Source organism: Moschus berezovskii, chromosome 8 (assembly GCF_049115385.1).
Source record: "Moschus berezovskii isolate FMDL1 chromosome 8, NW_MosBer_1.0, whole genome shotgun sequence".
NCBI lineage: Eukaryota > Metazoa > Chordata > Mammalia > Artiodactyla > Moschidae > Moschus > Moschus berezovskii.
Window position 1 is genome coordinate 100,950,338 of NC_142467.1, and position 20,100 is coordinate 100,970,437.

Sequence of the window (20,100 nt, forward strand, 5' to 3'; positions counted from 1 at the left end):
TTTTATTGGAGTCTAGTTGACTTAACCATGTTGTCTAAGTTTCAGGTGTACAGCAAAGTGAATCAGATGTGTGTGTTTACTTGGTCGCTCAGTCATGTCCAACTCTTTGCGAACCCATGGACTGTAGCCAGTCAAGCTCCTCTGTCCATGGGATTCTCCAGGCGAGAATACTGGAGTGAGTTGCCATTCCCTTCTCCAGGGGATCTTACCAACCCAGGGATCAAACCCACATCTCCTGCATTGAAGGTGGATTCTTTACCATCTGAGACACCAGAGAAGTCCACAGATATATATATATATGTTCTTTTTCAGATTCTTTCCCTATATAGGTTATTACAGAATGTTGAGTAGAGTTCCCTGTGCTACACAGTAGGTCATTATTAGTTACCTATTTTATATACAGTAGTATGTATATGTCAATCCCAATTTCCTAATTTATAAGTTCCCTCTGCATATCCCCTTTGGTTACCACAAGTTTGATTTTGAGATCTGTGAATCTGTTCTACTGGCTGCCTCATCTTCGTTATCTGAGCCCTCTCCTCTCCTTCATTTCCTGGCATCTACAAACAACCACTGGCCCTCAAATCCTTGTCTCAAGGTTGGCTTGGGTTCTGGGTTGCAAAACCTAGAAACTGACCAGATGTCTTAGGCATAAAAGGGATTTTTAGGAAGCTCAGATGATAATTATCAAGAGGCCAGAGAAGGGGGCTTGGATAATCAGCAGGAATAATACAGCCAGACTAACCCTCACTGCAGCAGGCTGCCATGAAGGAATCCAGAACCATCCTTCATGGTTGAGTCAGTGGTTTAGTTGCTAAGTCATGTCCAACTCGTTTTGCCACCCCATGGACTATAGGACTGTAACATGCCAGGCTCCTTTGTCCGTGGGATTCTCCAGGCAAGAAAATTGGAGTGGGTTGTCATTTCCTTCTCCAGGGGTCTTCCCAACCCAGGGATCAAACCTGCATCTCCTACACTGCAGGCAGATTCTTTACCACTGAGCCATTGGGGAAGCACTTACTCCATTTTCAAATTCCTGAGTGAGGAAGTTTGGGACTGGCTGAGGTTAACTCACATGCCTTGACTACTAAGGGCTGGGGAGAGGAAGACATTCCCCTACTTCAACCTTCAACTTGTGAGTATGAGGTCCTGTGGTTCAGCAGGATGACACACAAAGGAGGGTTCTCCCCAGATTGGAAGAAGAGGTTGGAATTTGGGTCCCCAATTAATAAGAGCAAATGTTCTCTATAGTTAACTTGCTAGTCCATGGAACTGGGCCTGGAGCAGTAGCAATAATTATTATCATCATTATAATTATAGTTATTAGTCTTATAATAGCTAATATTGAGCACTTATTCTCTGCCAGTTTCTAAGTGTTTTACAAGTATTATCTCATTGAATCCTACCTGATAGGTAGGTACAATCATTATTCCCATTTCACAGATGAAGAAGCTGAGGTCCAAAGAAGCATCATATCCCTTCCTCTTTCTTCAGACCATCCACTGGTAAATATGATACATATACTCCATGCACAATGTGTCAGACATTAACACATGAAACCTTTAGACACAACTCTACATGGCAGGGAGTATCATTACTCCTGTTTTTCATTTGAAGAAGTTAACACTCAGAGAGATACAGTCACTTGCCCAAGGCCACACAACTTGGAAACAACAAGGCTGGGTTTTAAATCTGTTCCAATTCCAAAGCCCGTGGTCTTAATCACCATGGTATAATATAATCAGAATTTTATTTATGAAGAGATATATAATAATATGGGCTTCCCAGGTGGTGCTAGTGGTAAAGAAGCCAACTGTCAATGCCGGAGACTTAAGAGTCGTGGATTCAGCCCCTGGGTTGGGAAGATTCCCTAAAGGAGGAAGCGGAAACCCACTCCAGTATTCTTGCCTGGAGAATTCCATGGACAGAGGAGCCTGGTGGGCTACAGTCCATGGGGTTGCAGAGTCGGATACGACTGAAGCAACTTAGCACAGCACACAACACATATGTGATGCTCATTTTCTTCATCTTTCTAAACATGCCCATGATCTTACACTTCTGATACAAAATTTTAAGGAGAGGAAAAAGGCCCAGGAAATTGAGCTACTCTCCAATGAGACCACCTAACCCATCATACCTTGGGCAGAGATGGTAGGAATGACCAAGTGTGTTCCTTCTTCCTGTCTTTGACAAGCTTCCTGAATGAGTTAGACTTCAGTTCAGTTCAGTTCACTCGCTCAGTCGTGTCCGACTCTTTGCAACCCCATGAATCACAGCACGCCAGGCCTCCCTGTCCATCACCAACTCCCGGAGTTCACTCAAACTCATGTCCATCAGTCGGTGATGCCATCCAGCCATCTCATTCTCTGTCGTCCCCTTCTCCTCCTGCCCTCAATCCCTCCCAGAATCAGAGTCTTTTCCAGTGAGTCAACTCGTCGCATGAGGTGGCCAAAGTATTGGAGCTTCAGCTTTAGCATTAGTCCTTCCAATGAACACCCAGGACTGATCTCCTATAGAATGGACTGGTTGGATCTCCTTGCAGTCCAAGGGACTCTCAAGAGTCTTCTCCAGCACCACAGTTCAAAAGCATCAATTCTTCGGCGATCAGCCTTCTTCACAGTCCAACTCTCACATCCATACATGACGACAGGAAAAACCATAGCCTTGACTAGCCAGACCTTGGTTGGCAAAGTAATGTCTCTGCTTTTTAATATGCTGTCTAGGTTGGTCATAACTTTCCTTCCAAGGAGTAAGCGTCTTTTAATTTAATGGCGGCAATCAGCATCCACAGTGATTTTAGAGACCCCCAAAATAAAGTCTGACACTGTTTCCCCATCAATTTCCCACGAGGTGATGGGACCAGATGCCATGACCTTTGTTTTCTGAATGTTGAGCTTCAAGCCAACTTTTTCACTCTCCTCTTTCACTTTCATCAAGAGGCTTTTTAGTTCCTCTTCACTTTCTGCCATAAGGGTGGAGTCATCTGCATATCTGAGGTTATTGATCTGTCTCCCAGCAATCTTGATTCCAGCCAGTGCTTCTTCCAGCCCAGCATTCCTCATGATGTACTCTGCATAGAAGTTAAATAAGCAGGGTGACAATATACAACCTTGATGTACTCCTTTTCCTATTTGGAACCAGTCCATTGTTCCATGTCCAGTTCTAACTGTTGCTTCCTGACCTGCATATAGGTTTCTCAAGAGGTAGGTCAGGTGGTCTGGGATTCCCATCTCTTTCAGAATGTTCCACACTTTATTGTGATCCACATAGTCAAAGGCTTTGGCATAGTCAATGAAGCAGAAATAGATGTTTTTCTGGAACTCTCTTGCTTTCTCCATGATCCAGTGGATGTTGACAATTTGATCTCTGGTGCCTCTGCCTTTTCTAAAACCTGCTTGAACATCTGGCAGTTCACGGTTCACGTATTGCTGAAGTCTGGCTTGGAGAATTTTGAGCATGACTTTACTAGCGTGTGAGATGAGTGCAATCATGCGGTAGTTTGAGCATTCTTTGGCATTGCCTTTCTTTAGGATTGGAATGTAAACTGACATTTTCCAGTCTTGTGGCCACTGCTGAGTTTTCCAAATTTGCTGGCATATTGAGTGCAGCACTTTCACAGCATCATCTTTCAGGATTTGAAATAGCTCAACTGGAATTCCATCACCTCCACTAGTTTTGTTCGTAGTGATGCTTTCTAAGGCCCACTTGACTTCACATTTCAAGATGTCTGGCTCTAGGTCAGTGATCACACTATCGCGATTATCTGGGTCGTGAAGATCTTTTTTGTACAGTTCTTCTGTGTATTCTTGCCATCTCTTCTTAATACCTTCTGCTTCTGTTAAGTCCATACCATTTTGTCCTTTATTGAGCCCATCTTTAGACTTACTGTTTACTTTTCTTTTCAATCAGACATCTGCTGCCAAAATTTCATGCACCCCAAAATCCCCTATGAACAACCCTCTTTTTCTCTCATATTTAGGCATATATGTGTATGCTCAGTCCCTCAGGCATGTCTGACTCTTTGCAACCCTATGGAATGAGGCCTGTCGGTCACCCCAGTCCATGGGATTTCCCAGGCAAGAATGCTGGAGTGGGTTGTCAGCTCCTTCTCCAGGGGATCCTCCTGACCCGAGTACTGAACCCGTGTCTTCTGCATTGGCAGGCAGATTCTCTACTGCTGAGCTGTGGAGGAGCCCATTTTCAGACATACTTCATTTTATTGTGCTTTGGAGACATGGCATTTTTTTACAAATTGAAGGCGTGTAGGAACCCTGCATTGAGAAAATCCACTGCCATTTCTTCCAAAAGCATTTGCTCACGTCATGCCTGTGTGTCACATTTTGATAATTCTTACAGTATTTGAAACTTTTCATTATTAATAATAACACATATAATATTATTAATGTAATATATTTGGTATGGGGATCTATGATCAGTGCTCTTTGATGTTACTACTTGGATGGTCAGCATTTTTTAGCAATAAAATATTTTAAAATTAAGGTACAAACATTTTTAAGATAGCATGCTATTGCACTGACATATATTTACTACCCTGTGTAAAACAGATGGCTAGTGGGAAGCTGCTGTGTAGCACAGGGAACTCAGCTTGGTGCTCTGTGATGACCTGGAGGGGTTGGATGGGGAGATGGGAGGGAGCCTCAAGGAGAAGGGGGTGTATGTACACTTACAGCCGATTCACTTTGTTGTACAGCAGAAACTAACACAACATTGTAAAGCAATTATATTCCAAAAAAATTTTAAAAGTTCTGATACAGTCAACACCATGAAAAAAAGATAGACTGCCACTGCACTCTTAATAGAACACCAGTATAGTGCGAGCATAATTTTCACATGTACTGGGAAACCAAAACATTCATGTGACTCACTTCATTGTGCTATTTACTTTATTGCAGTGGCCTGGAACTGAACCCACGATATCTCCGAGGTATGTCAGTAGAAAGCCCCAAAGCCCTAGGGATTTCCTTGTCTCTTCTGCTGCAATCAACACAGCTGGTCTGTCCTCCTAACTACCTGTCCACCATGTCTGCTTTCTTCTCTGCTCCTCTTTCTCCCTCTGTTCCCTAGGTGTGGGTGCCTCTCCGACCCTGTGTTCCTGTCTGTGACACCGCCACGCCTACAGGGCTCAGTCACTTTCAGCTTTAACCAACCTTTTCTGTGGATGACTCTCAAATCTGGACAGGCAGTCAAGCTTTAAACATATCCCCATCTGTCTGCAAAGCAATATTTCTGCTTTGATGTCTTGCAGGGACCTCAACATGACTGAAATAAGTTCTTCTCACTAGAAGCATCCTGTACGCCTGCAATGGCAGCACCACCATACCAGTCAATAGTCAGCTGAGGACTGCCCTGGTGGTCCAGCAGCAAAGAATCCGCCTGCCAATGCAGGGGACACGGGCTCCAGCCCTGGTCCGGGAAGATCCCCCGTGCCACAGAGCAACTAAGCCAGCGTACCACAACTACTAAGCCTGCACTCTAGAGTCCTAGAGCCACAACTGCTGAGCCCGTGTGCCCAAGAGCCCAAGCTCCACAACAAGAAGCCACCACAATGAGAAGCCCACACGCTGCAACTAGAGTCGCCCTCTCTCACTGCAACTAGAGGAAAGCCCGAGTGAAGGAACGAAGACGCAGCATAACCAAAAATAGATAGATAAAAATTCAACAGTCACGACACTGTAAATCAGCTATATTTCAACTGAAAAATAAAAAAAATAGTTGATAGTCATGTTCTGGAATGTTCTTTTTCCTGGTGAACTAGACCTTAGGTCCATCTTTTCCTTCCTATTGCCACTATTCTATAGTGAAGTCTCTCAGTCGTGTCCGACTCTTCGCGACCCCGTGGACTGTAGCCTACCAGGCTCCTCTGTCCATGGGATTTTCCAGGCAATAGTACTGGAGTGGATTGCCAATTCCTTCTCCAGGGGATCTTCCCAACCCAGGGATCGAACCCGGGTCTCCTGCATTGTAGACAGACGCTTTACCGTCTGAGCCACCAGGGAAGTCACTATTCTAAGTGAGTCCCAAATCATCCCAGACTTAGAATCATCTCAAGGGACTTAGTCCATCACAATCAAGAACCTCCTCCTCTTCTGTCCTTTCCCCCTTCTCTACCTCCTCCCCCTTCTCCCTCTTCCTCTTGACTGTATTTTATTGAGACTCTATTATATACTAAGAATTATCCCATCTAATCTTTACCAAGTAATGGACATGAATCTAAGCAAACTCCAGGAGATACTGGAGGACAGAGGAGCCTGGCGTGCTATCTGTACACGAGATTGCAAAGAGCTGGACACAACTAAGCAACTGAACAACAACAACAAATCTTCACCTCAGCCCGGTGAGGTGTTAAGACGAGACTCACTTAACAAATAAGTAAAATAAGGACTCAGTCAAATGAGTCATTTCCCAGAGTCACGCATCTTAGTGGCAGAGTCCAGGTTTGAACCCACAGCTCCAAACTGATGTTTTGTCTTACCTGGAAGGGTTATGGTCCTGAAGTCAGTGTGCAAGAGAAAAATTGTATATACTCCAGAAATACATTTGAAAAACTCTTAAATCATCCATAAAGTACAATACACATGGTTTCGTGTGGTTAAACCAGAGCAGTAATAAGTGTGTACAATGTGTGATACAAAAGAATTAGAATAGCATGCCACATCTGACACTGCTAACTGTCAGAGCCATTTCCCTCTCCCATCTTTTCTACAGGCAGAGTCAGTCTCCCAGAAAATAGCAAAAGTGCTAGGGATTAATGTTTCTGGTCTTTCCTGAAGCTAGAAATGGTCATGTGACCCAGAGGGGGAAGCCTGCTGGGAACTTCTGGGGAAGATTTCCTGGATTTAAAAGAGAAAAGCCTCCAATGGAAGTTTTCTCTTTCTGCCATTATATTTCTGATTTTGGATGAAGCTGTGAGAGAAGGAGACATGACAGCCATTTTGCAACCTTGAGGCAAGAAAGCCTGAAGTAAAAATACCACACACTGAGGAAGGTAGAACATCACTGAGCTATTCATTAGTCCTGGTCCACTGACTTGTGGATTTCTAAGTCAGGTGACAAAAGCCTCTAATGTGAAAGTTGTCTCTACTGTTACTTGCAGAAAAAAAGCATTCCAAACTGAGGTACTAGGATCTATGGATGGTTTCAGCTGACTCTTTGGAAAAAGTTCACTAAATGGAATGATTGGGAGAAATGACCTCACTATTCAATTACTATATTCTTCCTTTTTCTTTTTATATATGTGCTAATTACATATCGATGATTTTGTGAAAGTCAAATTTGCAAAAGATGTGATTCTGTTACATACTTTCCAGTTTCTTCTTTGAAAACATCCAGGCTACTTCCTACCAGTATAAACTCCCCAGTCTAGTTCATGAAGACCTCCCAGTCTGATCCCTTCTGTCCGTTAAATCTTACTAATAATCTATAATCTCGAGAATACCAACATGAAGCAAAAGAAACAGCACCAGCCACATTTTCAAGCCCAGAGCAAGACTTAAGAATCTTGGGTTTCCTTCCTGCCTCTGTCCCTGATGCCAGAGTTTCATGTCCTGAAATTCTGTGGGTGGCCTCCAAATGTGCCTGTGAGCAGTGAAAACAAAACAACCCACAGCCTGTGTCCCTTCAGCACCACCTAAAAAACTTGTCTTCTGAAATCAAAGCTTCATAAAGCCGAAGGCACTCTTGGGAGCAAAGTATTCGATACTGGTTAGTCATGATGTCCCCAAAAGAGATTTACACACAGGTGAATTACACACTTAGAAAATGTACCCCAGGACTTTTCTGGTGGCACAGTGGATAAGAATCCACCTGCCAGTGCAGGCGACACAGATTCAATCCCTGGTGTAGGGAGATCCCACGGGCTCAGGTGCACCTAAGCCTGAGCGTCACAACTACTAAACCCAGGAGGGGCAACTACTGAAGCCGTGTGCAGTCACCAATATGGATTAGCACACACACAGAAAGAAAAGGAAGAACACAACAACTGAATAGCGAGGTCAGTTCTCCCTATCATTCCATTTAGTGTTCTTCTTCTGCAACGAGAAGCCACTACGATGAGAAGCCCGCACACCACAACTAAACAGTAGCCCCCACTCACCAGAACGCCCTCGCACAGCAAAAAAAGACCCAGCCCAGCCAAAATAAATAAATAGATTTTTTAAAAAGGAAAATGTACTCCAGCTGCCCGGTTCTATGTAAAACCACACAGACTAAGCCTGAGAACACACCCTTGATTAGGCTCTTCCCCTTCTGCACAAATCTGTTCATGCTTACACCACTTTATCGATGCAAGATAGCTAACGAAGCTGATTTCAACGGAGTTTTAGTCCATTCAGAGCTATGACACAAAAGATATGCCATAACTCCTGGAGTAGGACCACAACCAGGTGTAGGTGTATTCCAGCCCCCAGTACACGCAATGGTTAATTAAGGTGACACTCCTACTGCCCGCCAAAACTGCACCATTTCATCTAGACCAGCCAACATGCATGAGCATTCAGGTAGGGACTTCTCAACCTCTGGATCAGTTTATTTTTCAGTGAAACTTCCCTTAACAGTGGTAAGTCATAAGTACCACTGATGGCTTCATTCATTCAGAAACATTTACTGAGCACTTATTGTGTGCCAGGCACTACTCCAGGCACTGGGGAATACAACCTTGAGCAGAAGAAATGAAATCCCTGCTTCATGGTGTTTGACCCAGCGAAGAAGATGGGCAAAAAATAAATAGGTAAAGTATTCAACTTGACAGAAAGTGCCAAGTGTGTGGAAAAAATCAATAAATGAAAGAGGACAGAAAGCATTGGGAATGTTAAACTTGTAAGCATGGGGTCATAGAACCCTGGAGTAACGTCTTAAAGATGAGGGAATAGATAGAACAGATATATGGGGAAAGAGCACACCAGGCAGAAGAACTGGAAGTGCAAAAGCCCTGAGTTTTCAAACTTGCCTGAAGTGTTCAAGGAACAGTAAGAACAGGAGCCCGGTGCAGCTGAAGCCAAGTGCGTGAGGAGAATAGGGAGTGGTGAGGTTGCAAGGTGATGCAGGCAGGTCCTTGTGGGCCAGGTTGAGGACTTCGGCTTCTCCGATGAGTGAACCACAGGAGGGATGGTTCACTCAGTGGAGAAGCCAAAGTAGAAAAGTGAGCAGAAAAGTGATTTGATCTAATTCAGGTGTTAAAAGGATCCTTCCGGCTGCTTGTGTTGATAACAGACTGTGGGGAAGGAGGGCAGAAGCAGAGAGCCCTGGGCAGACACTGCTCTAATGACCCAGTCAAGAGACGATGATGGCTCAGCCCAGGGTGGTGACAGCAGAGGTGGAATGCATGTTAAAGTTGGAACCTATAGAACTGGGGGCTTCCCTGGTGGCTCAGATGGTAAAGAATCTGCCTTTAATGGAAGAGACCTGGGTTCGATCCCTGTGTCAGGAAGATCCCCCTACAGAAGGGAAAGGCAACCCGTTCCAGTTTTCTTACCTGAGAAATCCCATGGACAGAGGAGAATGGTGGGCTCCAGTCCATGGGGTTGCAAAGAGTCAGACATTACTGCCATGTCCATGCCAGGAGGCATCAAGATTGTTGGTCAGAGCTCCTGGAAGGACAGAGCTGCTGTTCACAGTCAGGGGAAGAGATGGAGGGACAATATTGGATGATCAGGAGCTTACTTTTGGATGGTGAACTCCTCCAAAGTGGGATTTTGAGAGAGGTCCAGGTTGGAGATGTAAGTTTGGGAAACAGCAACATATAAGGAGTATGTATTTATTTTAAAATACTATAAAATTTTTATTTATTTGGATGTGCCAGATCTTAGTTGCAGCATGTGGGATCTAGTTCCCTGACTAGGGATCAAACCTGGGCCCCTGGCATTGGGAGTGCAGTCTTAGCCACTGGATCACCAGGGACGTCCCTAGAAGGACTATTTAAACTCTTAAAGTTGGATGAGCTCACCAAAAGGCTGAATATAACCAGAGAAGTCATGAAAATGGGTTCTTTGTTTTTCTTAAATGACCCCCCCCACCTCGATTTCTTCTCCCTCCTCCCAAGTTCTCAGCTTCATCCTTCTACTACACAACCCCACTGAAGGTGACAGCCTTTTGTCTCTGGATCAGGCCCAGGTTTTTGGAGAGAAGAGAGGCTTTCTACAACCTCTGTCACAACACAGCATTGGCAGGTCCTATAGTTCCTTCCTGCATAAATCAAGGCACAGTGTCTTTTCAGCTGGCAGCCTCCACCTTGGCCCCAGGCACCCACTTGCTTCCCGTTCCACTGAGATTTCCTCTGCCCGCCGGACAGCTGTCTCCCTGCCTTGGTGAGAAGAGAGCAGTCATTAGCGCTGAAAACTATAGAAGCAGTGACCAGATGCCTCTTCAGAGGCCAGCTGGCATTTGTCACAGCAATTCAAGAGGACAAGACCTCTATCAGCCCCCAAACCTGCAGAGAGATAGATGGCAAGGTCTTCTCCAGCCACAGAGGGAAAATGGCCAAGAAGCTCAGTACAGAACAACGTCACCTGGCCATCTGGCCTCCTCTCAATCCTGCTCCACCCCAGGCGGGGGCAGAGCGAGAAAGGAGGACACTTTTAGACAAGCAAGTGTGCTGGGCGCTGTCCCAGGTGCTGAAATCTCTAACCCATTGGGCCTCTGGCTATTACTCCTTGTGTTGATTTGGGATTCTCTGAAAGGAGATTCAAGACAAGGACTTTTGGGAGGCCCCGGAGTTACAAAAGAGTGAAGCAAAAAGTCGGTAAAGTGTGTACCAATGAATAGGTTTCATTGTGAGCAATTGGGATTCAATCCTGTTAAGACTCTTTAAGAGGCTGTAGAACAAACCTCTGAGTTTTCTCACTAAACAATGGGAAAGCGAGGGTATTTATACATCAGCATCCTTGCTCATTGGTTGAGGGCTGCTCCTGGCTGGTGTTCAATGTCTGTCACATGGGCTGAACAAACTCCTATGATTCTGGAGAAGACTCTGCATCAGAGATGCAGAATGATGAGAGTAGTGGAGGTGCAAAGAGGTGAGCTGCATAGGAACTGCCCGCTACAGTTGCAGGTAAACCCAGAGGTGAGATGAACTAATAAGGAGTGGGACATGTGCAGTGACAACCATGCTACACCAAAGGAATCTGTTTTAACTTTCCCTTCAGTTCACCAGCTCCCATTTATGAAGCACTCACACAGCTTCAGGGCCGCAGGTCACAGTACGTGCCTCTTATTTTGCCTCCTGTATTCCCAGGTGAATCAGGGTTAAAGAATCTGCCTGCCAAGCAGGAGGTACAGGTTCCATTCCTGAGTTGGGAAGGTCCCCTGGAGGAGGAAATGATAACTCTTCCCAGTATTTTTGCCTGGGACAAATCCCATGGACAGAGGAACCTGGCAGGCTACAGTTCATGGGGTCACAAAAGAGTTGGACACAGCTTAGTGACTAAATAAGAATTCCCTACCACAGCTCTAAGAGGGAGACACTCTCATTACTCATATTTTCCAGGTGAGAAAACCAAGGTTCAGAGAGATCAACTCATATTCTCAAGTTCATCAGTGGCAGAGAATCAGTCCCCTGACTTTGAGGCCCAGGTCTTAGCTATGTAGACTATGCCAATTTCCCATTTTTGGAAACCTACGTTGCCCATTTCTTTCCTGCCACCACCATGGAGCCCAAGATGAGGGAGAAAATGAAGGACTGCCTGCTGACTTCCCTGAAAAACTTGACTTTAGGGAAAATGGACTCAAGAAAACTGGATTCTGCCTGAGTTCAAATCCTGGATGCACTATTTTGAGGTAGGTGAATTTGGGCAAGTTATTGAAGTCCTTTGAGCCTCAGTTTCTTCATCTGTGAAGTGGGGATAACAATGGTACTTAACTCAGAGGGTTGTAATAATTAACTGAGCATATATTTATATATACACAGTATATCATGTTATAACTGTCTTGTAAGTTCTAGTGTCGATATTGCCACTGTTCTTAATAACAAGTAGTATGTTCATAAGGATACTGGGCTGAATATAGCTCTTTGTCTGAACTTAACTTGACCTAGGGATATCCTAGACTTAGGGATGTGTCCTAGCAGGGCAGTTGAGATCCTAATCTGCCATTTACTAACTGTGGGAGCCTTTGTAAGTAGCTTGATCTCTCTGAGCCTCAAATTCAACTCTAAAGAAAGGTCTTGTGAAACTGAAAAGTGGTAACAATCATGAAATTGTTAATATAGTGCTGGCACACAGTAAGTGCTCAATAAATAATGAGAATAAAAATCATGGCAGCCGGCATCATCATCATCACTGTCGCTCCAAGATGGACAAACAAGCTCCTGCTGCTAGGAAGTCAAGCGATTCTTGATGGAACACGGTTCAGCAAATATCATGACAACCAAATGCTCTGAACACTAAAAAGATCGATGCTCTCTCAATGACAAAACTCTCTGAATGATAAAAAGCATTTGTGCCACAGTGGGGGATCTTTCTGGTACCAGGGGTGACTGACTGATCCTCTGCTTGGGGGTGGGGTGGGGATTAATGCAAAGAGACATTAAAATAAAATGCTGCTGGCATTTATAGGAGCCATTAGTTGGTCTTGTGAGTCAGAATGCTAGTTGTGCTTTATTGCTCTTGTTTGGAATGCTGTTTTCATTTGCAGGCAATGCAGGAGAGGCTGAGGAACAACTGCATGTGCTGTCCAATCAGTCAAAAAGCAAGAGAATGTGAGAGGGGTGTGACTCTAGCCAAGTTACTCTGACCCTTCTGGTTCTCAGTTTCCTCAACTATTTAAAATGGGAAGTTGGAATTACTCTCTGAGGCTCCCTATTTCTCTAGAAAGGGATCACAGGCTGGGTATTTGGGGAGACGAGGGAAAGAGAAGGCAAAGCTCTGATGGTGGAATCCAAGGGGTGGCATTAGTTATCTATACCACCCCCAGTGACCTCCAAACTGGGACACCAAGACTCCTTGACATGAACATACCTTCTGATTTTGGAAGACTTCTGATTACCCACCATCTCAATGTGACTTTGGGCAAATTACTTCTCCCTTCTGTGTCTTTACTCCCTGTGAGTAAAATAAAGGGGTTGGACCCGCCACAGTCCACTGAGTCCTAACATTTAATGATGCTATGAAAACAAAGTCAACATCCTTTTCTGCTGGTCTCCAAGTACTTGAGTCTTTTCCTCACTTCTCTCCTTAACACAAAACTGCCCAAAGCCTGGGGTGATTCATAGGACCTTTCAAAAAAGGAACCTTTATTTTTTATAGTCACAAAATATGAGAGCAGGTAAAGACTTACTCAACTGCCCCTTGTCTGCCTTAGCTGATGTCAGAATGCTAGTTGTTCATTCTGGATATCTGGACTGGATATCTGGGTATCAGGGTATCTAGAATCCTGGACTGTTCAACTATTTATATCAATGCTGTGGTCCCCATCTCCTTAAATAGCTTGGTAAATTTCCCAGAGGGCTTCTCAGGTGGCTCAGTGATAAAGAATCCATCTGCCAATGCAGGAGACAGGGGTTCAATCCATGGGTCATGAAGATCTCTTGGAGAAGCAAATAGCAACCTACTCCAGTATTCTTGCCTGGGAAATCCAATGGACAGAGAAGCCTGGTGGGGCTCAATCCATGGGGTCACAAAAGAGTTGGACATGACTTAGCAATTAAACAGCAAAAACAGATTTTTCCAGAACACTCTGATGATCAGAAATGCTGCTGCTGCTACTGCTAAGTCACTTCAGTCGTGTCTGACTCTGTGTGACCCCATAGACAGCAGCCCACCAGGCTCCCCCATCCCTGGGATTCTCCAGGCAAGAACACTGGAGTGGGTTGCCATTTCCTTCTCCAATGTGTGAAAGTGAAAGGTGAAAGTGAAGTCGCTCAGTCATGTCTGACTTGTAGCGACCCCACGGACTGCAGCCTACCAGGCTCCTCCGTCCATGGGATTTTCTAGGCAAGAGTATTGGAGTGGCTTGCCATTGCCTTCTCCAAAGGCACTTATTTTACTGATCAACTGCTCTATGTCAGGTACAGGGTTAAGCCCACGAATTAAAAAAACAATCATGTTCGCTCCTACCCTGGCAGCATTTGCAGTCTCTTTTCTTAACACGCACAAGTGTATTATTTGACTTCTTTGATGCATACATATATTTGAACATTACAGTAAGAACTCTGTTATCTCAGAAATATAGCCAAGCTTCTCAAATCTTCCTCTTATACATTTTCAGTTTAATGATCAAATTTCAAATACAAGGGGAGGATGCTATAAATAGGGTTGATCAACTACAAAGTTAAAATGTCTCTGAGGCTTTGAGCTACACAGAACACACAAAAATCCACAGGTAAGATCTTTTTCACCAAACGTCACACCAAAAGATGGCCCAAACCTTGGTAATCCATGAAAAGTGAATGGTATTTTAATGCTGCAGATGCTTTGAAATATGAGAACACAATGCTCTAATCAGAAAGCGCACATTCTGGTCAACTTTGTTTCAGTGTTAAATTAATACACTTGAGTCCCCTTCCCCCAAGAACACAAAATTAAGAGTTTATTGCATTTCCCCATCACTGACATTGCACAGAAGTCTAGGTGTTCAGGGACACTAAAGTCTTCTCTCTCTGTTCCTGGCTTATAACCCAAGAGGAGACTCAATAGCCCCTTGGAATTTGAAGTAATAAAATTTGAGCTATGTGCCTGATCTGAAGGAGAGAGAAGCACCAGACAGTAAGAAAGAAGGGTTGATTACTAGAGAAGTAAGATGAAATCAAGAGAATGGAAAAAAGAAGACGAATAAAGAAGGAAAGGAGAGGGGGTTAAGAAATGAATAGAATCCACAGCAGGGGCTCCTTGTAGCATTCAAATCAGGACCCCACTGAGACTGTGATGAAAACCACAGACCAGGAAAATACACACACACACACACACACACACAGAATTTTGGCATGAAATTTCAGATGGCTCATGGATCCCGTTAATTCCAACTATGAGCTTGCATCCTTAGGACCAATCTGCCCCAGAGGAAGACTTTCTCCTCTAGAGACTCATCAAATATCAGGGAACTGAGGAAAAAAGATCGCCTTGTGTAATTGAGTAGTAGATACAAACATCCAGGCAGCAGAGTGACCTATCAAATGGCTGCCTTTCAACTTGTACACGTGTGTGTCTCAGTCTCTCAGTCATGTCTGACTCTTGGCGACCCCATGGACTGTGGCCTGCCAGGCTCCTCTGTCCATGGAATTCTCCATACAAGAATACTGGAGCAGGGTGCCATTCCCTTCTCCAGAGGATTTTCCCGACTCAGGGATCAAACCTGGGTCTCCTGCATTGCAGGCAGTTTCCTTACTATGTGAGCCACCAAGGAAGCCCTGCCTTTCAACTTACTAATCACTTATTGAGACTCACTATATGCTCAACAGTATATGAGCTTCCATAGGTGTTTCAAGAACCACGTTACAGAAATCAGGGGTTTTGAAGGCTTCTTCCTGCCATCAAGGTCAAGCCAGCCTTTGGCAGCAGAAGTCAGCCCCCAGGGAGCATAAGTTGGTACAACCACTCTGCAGAGCAATTTGGCAGGATCTAGTGAAGCTGGGAATGCACAGAGCATACAACTCAGCAATTCCACTCCTGGGCATATGCCCTAGAGAAATGCACTCACAAGAACGAGGGGCCAGCTTTGTTCAAAATAGCACAAAGCTGGAAACAACCCAAATGTATAAATACATGGTAGAATGTTCATACCACAGAATACCATGAAGCACTGAAAATGGATGAATGGGACCATTCTTGTCAAGCCAAGTAACCTCATACTTCTAATACTTATCTAATTAAATGGTAATGTAAGTATCATATACTTCTTATATTCTTCCATAAAAGTGTAAATACATAAATGGAAATGATGAGCACAAAATTCAGGAAAGTGCTTCTGGATGGAGAGAAAAGAATGGGGCCAGGCAAGGGAATGCAGGGACTTACACCATATTAAAAAGGTTGCATTTTTGAGAAAAAAGTTATTATTGGAGTATAGCTGATTTACAATGCTGTGTTGGTTTCAGGTATAGAGCAACATGAGTTAGCTTTGCATATACACATATCCACTGTTTTTAGATTCTTTTCCCACACAGGTCACTACAGAGTATTGAGCAGAGTTCTCTATGCTATATATAAAGGTTTTGCTTTTTCTGGTCACCAATATGTTGACTTTTATTGGTTGTATATTTTACTGCAACTTACTGTGCTTTCAAGGACAGTTGAAATATACTGTTTTCTTAGTCAAAAAGAACCTTCAGTAAAATATGGATAAGGCCTTTTTACTAGATCTTCCTAAAGTTATTGATTGAAGAAAAAAAGGAAAAGATAAAATCAAATGATGTATTGTTGAATCTGTGTAAAGGTTAATCTACTTGAACAAGTAGCCTTTGAATGGAATATCAAACTCTTAATCATGGACAGGTCTTATTTTGATGGCACTTTGCCCCCATCACCTCCCTGTCCTTACCTCCTCCACTTTTTCCCTCACCCACTCTGCTCCAGGCATGCTGGCCTCGTCACTATTCATCAAACACACCAGACGCATTTCAACCTCCGGCCCTTGGCACTGGCTGCTCCCTCTGCCTGGCACTCTCCTTCTTCGGCCATCCTCATGGCTTATTCATTCACTGCCTCCAGGCTTTCCTTCAAATACCACCTCCCCGATGCTAGTCTCCCCTGACTTCTAGCCCTCCTGCTCATAATACATCCCATCCCTTCTGTGCTTTATTTTTTCTCTATAAATATCTCATCAACATCTAACACACTGGATATTGTATTCATTTATGCATCTTGTCTTTCTTCACCACTAGAATGTCAGCACTACAAGAGGAGGGATTTTTGTCTGTCTGGACCACTGCTGTGTTCCAGAGCATATAGTAGTTGCCCAATAAATATTCATTGAATGAATGTTTGCATACACAGGCATTTGTTATATGATTCTCCACTTCTTTTAGAATTATTCTATCATTTTAGAAATGATTATTTCTATCACACCTTTTTTTATAATACATTTTTAAACAACAAGAACAAAGTTGACCACTGAGCTGCTGCACACACAAGTTTCCTAGTAAGCAAAAAGAAAGTGCTCAATGCCATGCTACGTCCAAGGAGCCTTCCAAGGTCATGAGGCAAAGGACCGTGGGCAGAGCAAACAGAGCCCCCGTCAGAAAACACTAGGGCTAGCCCTCATAACAGACCACTCAAACATGAAAGCCTCTACCAAAATAGCCCAACTGACACAGCTCCTTCTGTGAGAAGCAACACTGCTTTGAAAAAACAGATACATTTAAAACGTGAATTATGAGAGGCCAGCCAACACAGCATGGATACTAAGACCCATGACGTCTGCCAAGAAAGAAAGGACCTGGAGCAGCAACTGGGCCCAGAGGAGAAACAGAATCCCACGGAAGAGAACTTGGAGAAGGAAGGGGCAACCCACTCCAGTATTCTTGCCTGGGAAACCCCATGGACAGAGGCGCTTGGTGGACTACAGTCCATGGGGTCACAAAGAGTTGGATACAACTCAGTAACTGAACAACAACAGAACAGAACTGTGACCCCATAAGGAGAACTGTGATTCCCACACAGAAATGATCCCATCAGTTCAGTCACTCAGTCGTATCCGACTCTTTGAGACCCCATGAACCACAGCACGCCAGGCCTCCCTGGCCTGGACAGCATCACCAACTCTCAGAGTTCACCCAAACTCATGTCCATTGAGTCAGTGATGCCATCCAACCATCTCATCCTCTGTCGTCCCCTTCTCCTCCTGCCCTCAATCTTTCCCAGCATCAGGGTCTTTTCAAATGAGTCAGCTCTTCGCATCAGGTGGCCAAAGTACTGGAGTTTCAGCTTCAGCATCAGTCCTTCCAGTGAACACCCAGGACTCATATCCTTTAGGATGGACTGGTTGGATCTCCTTGCAGTCCAAGGGACTCTCAAGAGTCTTGTTCAACACCACAGTTCAAAAGCATCAATTCTTCAGCGCTTAGCTTTCTTTATAGTCCAACTCTCACATCCATACATGACCACTGGAAAAATCATAGCCTTGACTAGACGGACCTTTGTTGGCAAAATAATGTCTCTGCTTTTTAATATGCTGTCTAGGTTGGTCATAACTTTCTTTCCAAGGGGTAAGCACCTTTTAATTTCATGGCTGCAATCACCATTTGCAGTGATTTTGGAGCTCCTTCAAAAAAATGATCCCATAGAGGAAAACTGGGCTCTCATATAGGAGAACTATGAGGAATGTCTCCCAGTGAATAGGGCTCTTGGGAGAGAAGAAATAGACTTAGCTCGGAGGGGAGAAGTGAGTAAGCAAAGGAGTCCGAAATCATCACAAAACGGTAAAGTCTATACTGGGACTGGATAAGGGGCTTTGAGGTCAGTGATGGAGACTGGCTGACTATCCACCAAATCCATTTCCATTTCCTTCTAAGCACCGTGTGCTGTTCCCAGCTTCCCTGAGCCATGTACGGGCATGTGCCTGAATTTGGGCAAAAGTCGTATGAGTGAAAGAGGTTATGAGCCAGGTTCCAGCCAGGACTCTACAAGCGCCTCCCTGCCCCAAGCATCACCATGCATGTTCATGTCTTTTCCATGATTTCCTGTAGACAAGCAAACCTAACCAACAATAGGGAACCACAATGTATTGGGGGCCTGGGTCCCTCAATCACTGTGCAGAGGACAAGTCTGCCAATGAGAAACAACTGTTTTGATCGTTCAACAAGCAAGAAATAAAACTCCTGTTGTGTTTAAGTCATTACCTAGTTTTGGATTTTGTTGTTGCTGTTATAGCAGCTAGAGTTACCTTACGCAAGGTGGGCAGTGTATACCTTTTACCTCTGGTTCATTGTATCAGATCTGAAACCTCCTCAGAGGCACTGACTGCACCTTACTTCAACTGATTTTCTCCATAATCCCACCACAATCTCTCGCACCCTGAAGTCCTCAAAAAGCATTTACCAATTTAAAATAAAGGCAAGGTATTCCCCCAAGCAAAGCAAAAGGACCACATGTGCACAATAGTTACAAACTTGAGTTCTGGAATGACATCAGCTCAGGTTCAAATCCCAGCTCCATCACTTACTAACTAGGTGACCACAAGCAAGTTCCTTCTACGCTTCAGATTCTTTAGCGCTCACATGGGAATATTAATGTTTCCTAATTCATTGGATTGTTGTGAGGATTAAATGAGAGAATACACGTAAAGCACTTTGCAAGCAGTCGATTCTAATAAGCTGTTATTCTAATTGTAACAGAAAGCATCTGCTGTGATCTACAGCTGAGATGAGGCAGTGAAGGGGGTTGGGTAAGAGGAGAGAAGCACACTGAAGAACTCGGGGGCTCGGCATTTCTGAGCCCAGCCTGGATGACACCAGTCCTTATGCTTCCAGAGTTCTCATCATTCGAGACAATTTTAAGAAACACAGTACAGGCCACTTACCCTGTTAGCACCACCACAAAGTCCATCACATTCCAGCCATTCCTCAAGTAGGAGCCTTTATGGAAGGCAAATCCAAGGGCGATGATTTTAATTCCAGCCTCGAAACAAAAAATTCCAATGAAGTATGGTTCTGTGTCATCCTGGAAAGGGGAGAAACCAAGATTAGTGTCTTTGGCTGGACAGAGGGCGGCATGAACAAGGAACCACCTACTCAGAATCTCTACCCACTTCCCCTCACCGCTCCAGACTTTCCAGCCCTCACTGCACCTCACTGCATCCTGCCTGCATTAACCCTGTCCAAAGGCGAGTGCGGGAAAAACAGAAGCATGGAGAAGACGACTCCTTTCCATGTGGCCAACTTTACACACTACTTAGGCAGCCATGTGTGACTATTTAAACTGAAATGAAGGGATTTCCTGGTGGTCCAGTGGTTGGGAATCTGCGTGCCAACGCAGGGGACGCAGGTTCAATCCTTGATTGGGGAAGATCCCCTATGCCATGGGGCAACAAAGCCTGAGTGCCGCAACTATGAGGCCTATGCACCTAGAGCCTTGCTCTACAGCAGGAGAAGCCTCTGCGATGAAAAGCCTGCGCACCGCAATGAAGAGTAGCCCCCACTCACTGCTGCTAGAGAGA

General features: G+C 44.4%; 1 protein-coding gene across 1 annotated transcript in view; it reads right to left on the reverse strand.

The window, feature by feature from the left end:
- Positions 1-19,752, reverse strand: part of CACNA1A (calcium voltage-gated channel subunit alpha1 A) — a 203,883-nt gene extending 184,131 nt beyond the window's left edge. Inside the window, exons 1-2 of the mRNA XM_088839319.1 lie at positions 19,732-19,752; positions 19,465-19,604 (exon numbers count right to left, since the gene is read on the reverse strand). Of these exons, the coding sequence (XP_088695445.1) occupies positions 19,465-19,604; positions 19,732-19,752 (161 nt within the window). The remainder of the gene's footprint in view (positions 1-19,464; positions 19,605-19,731) is intronic.
- Between the last annotated feature and the right edge of the window lie 348 nt (positions 19,753-20,100).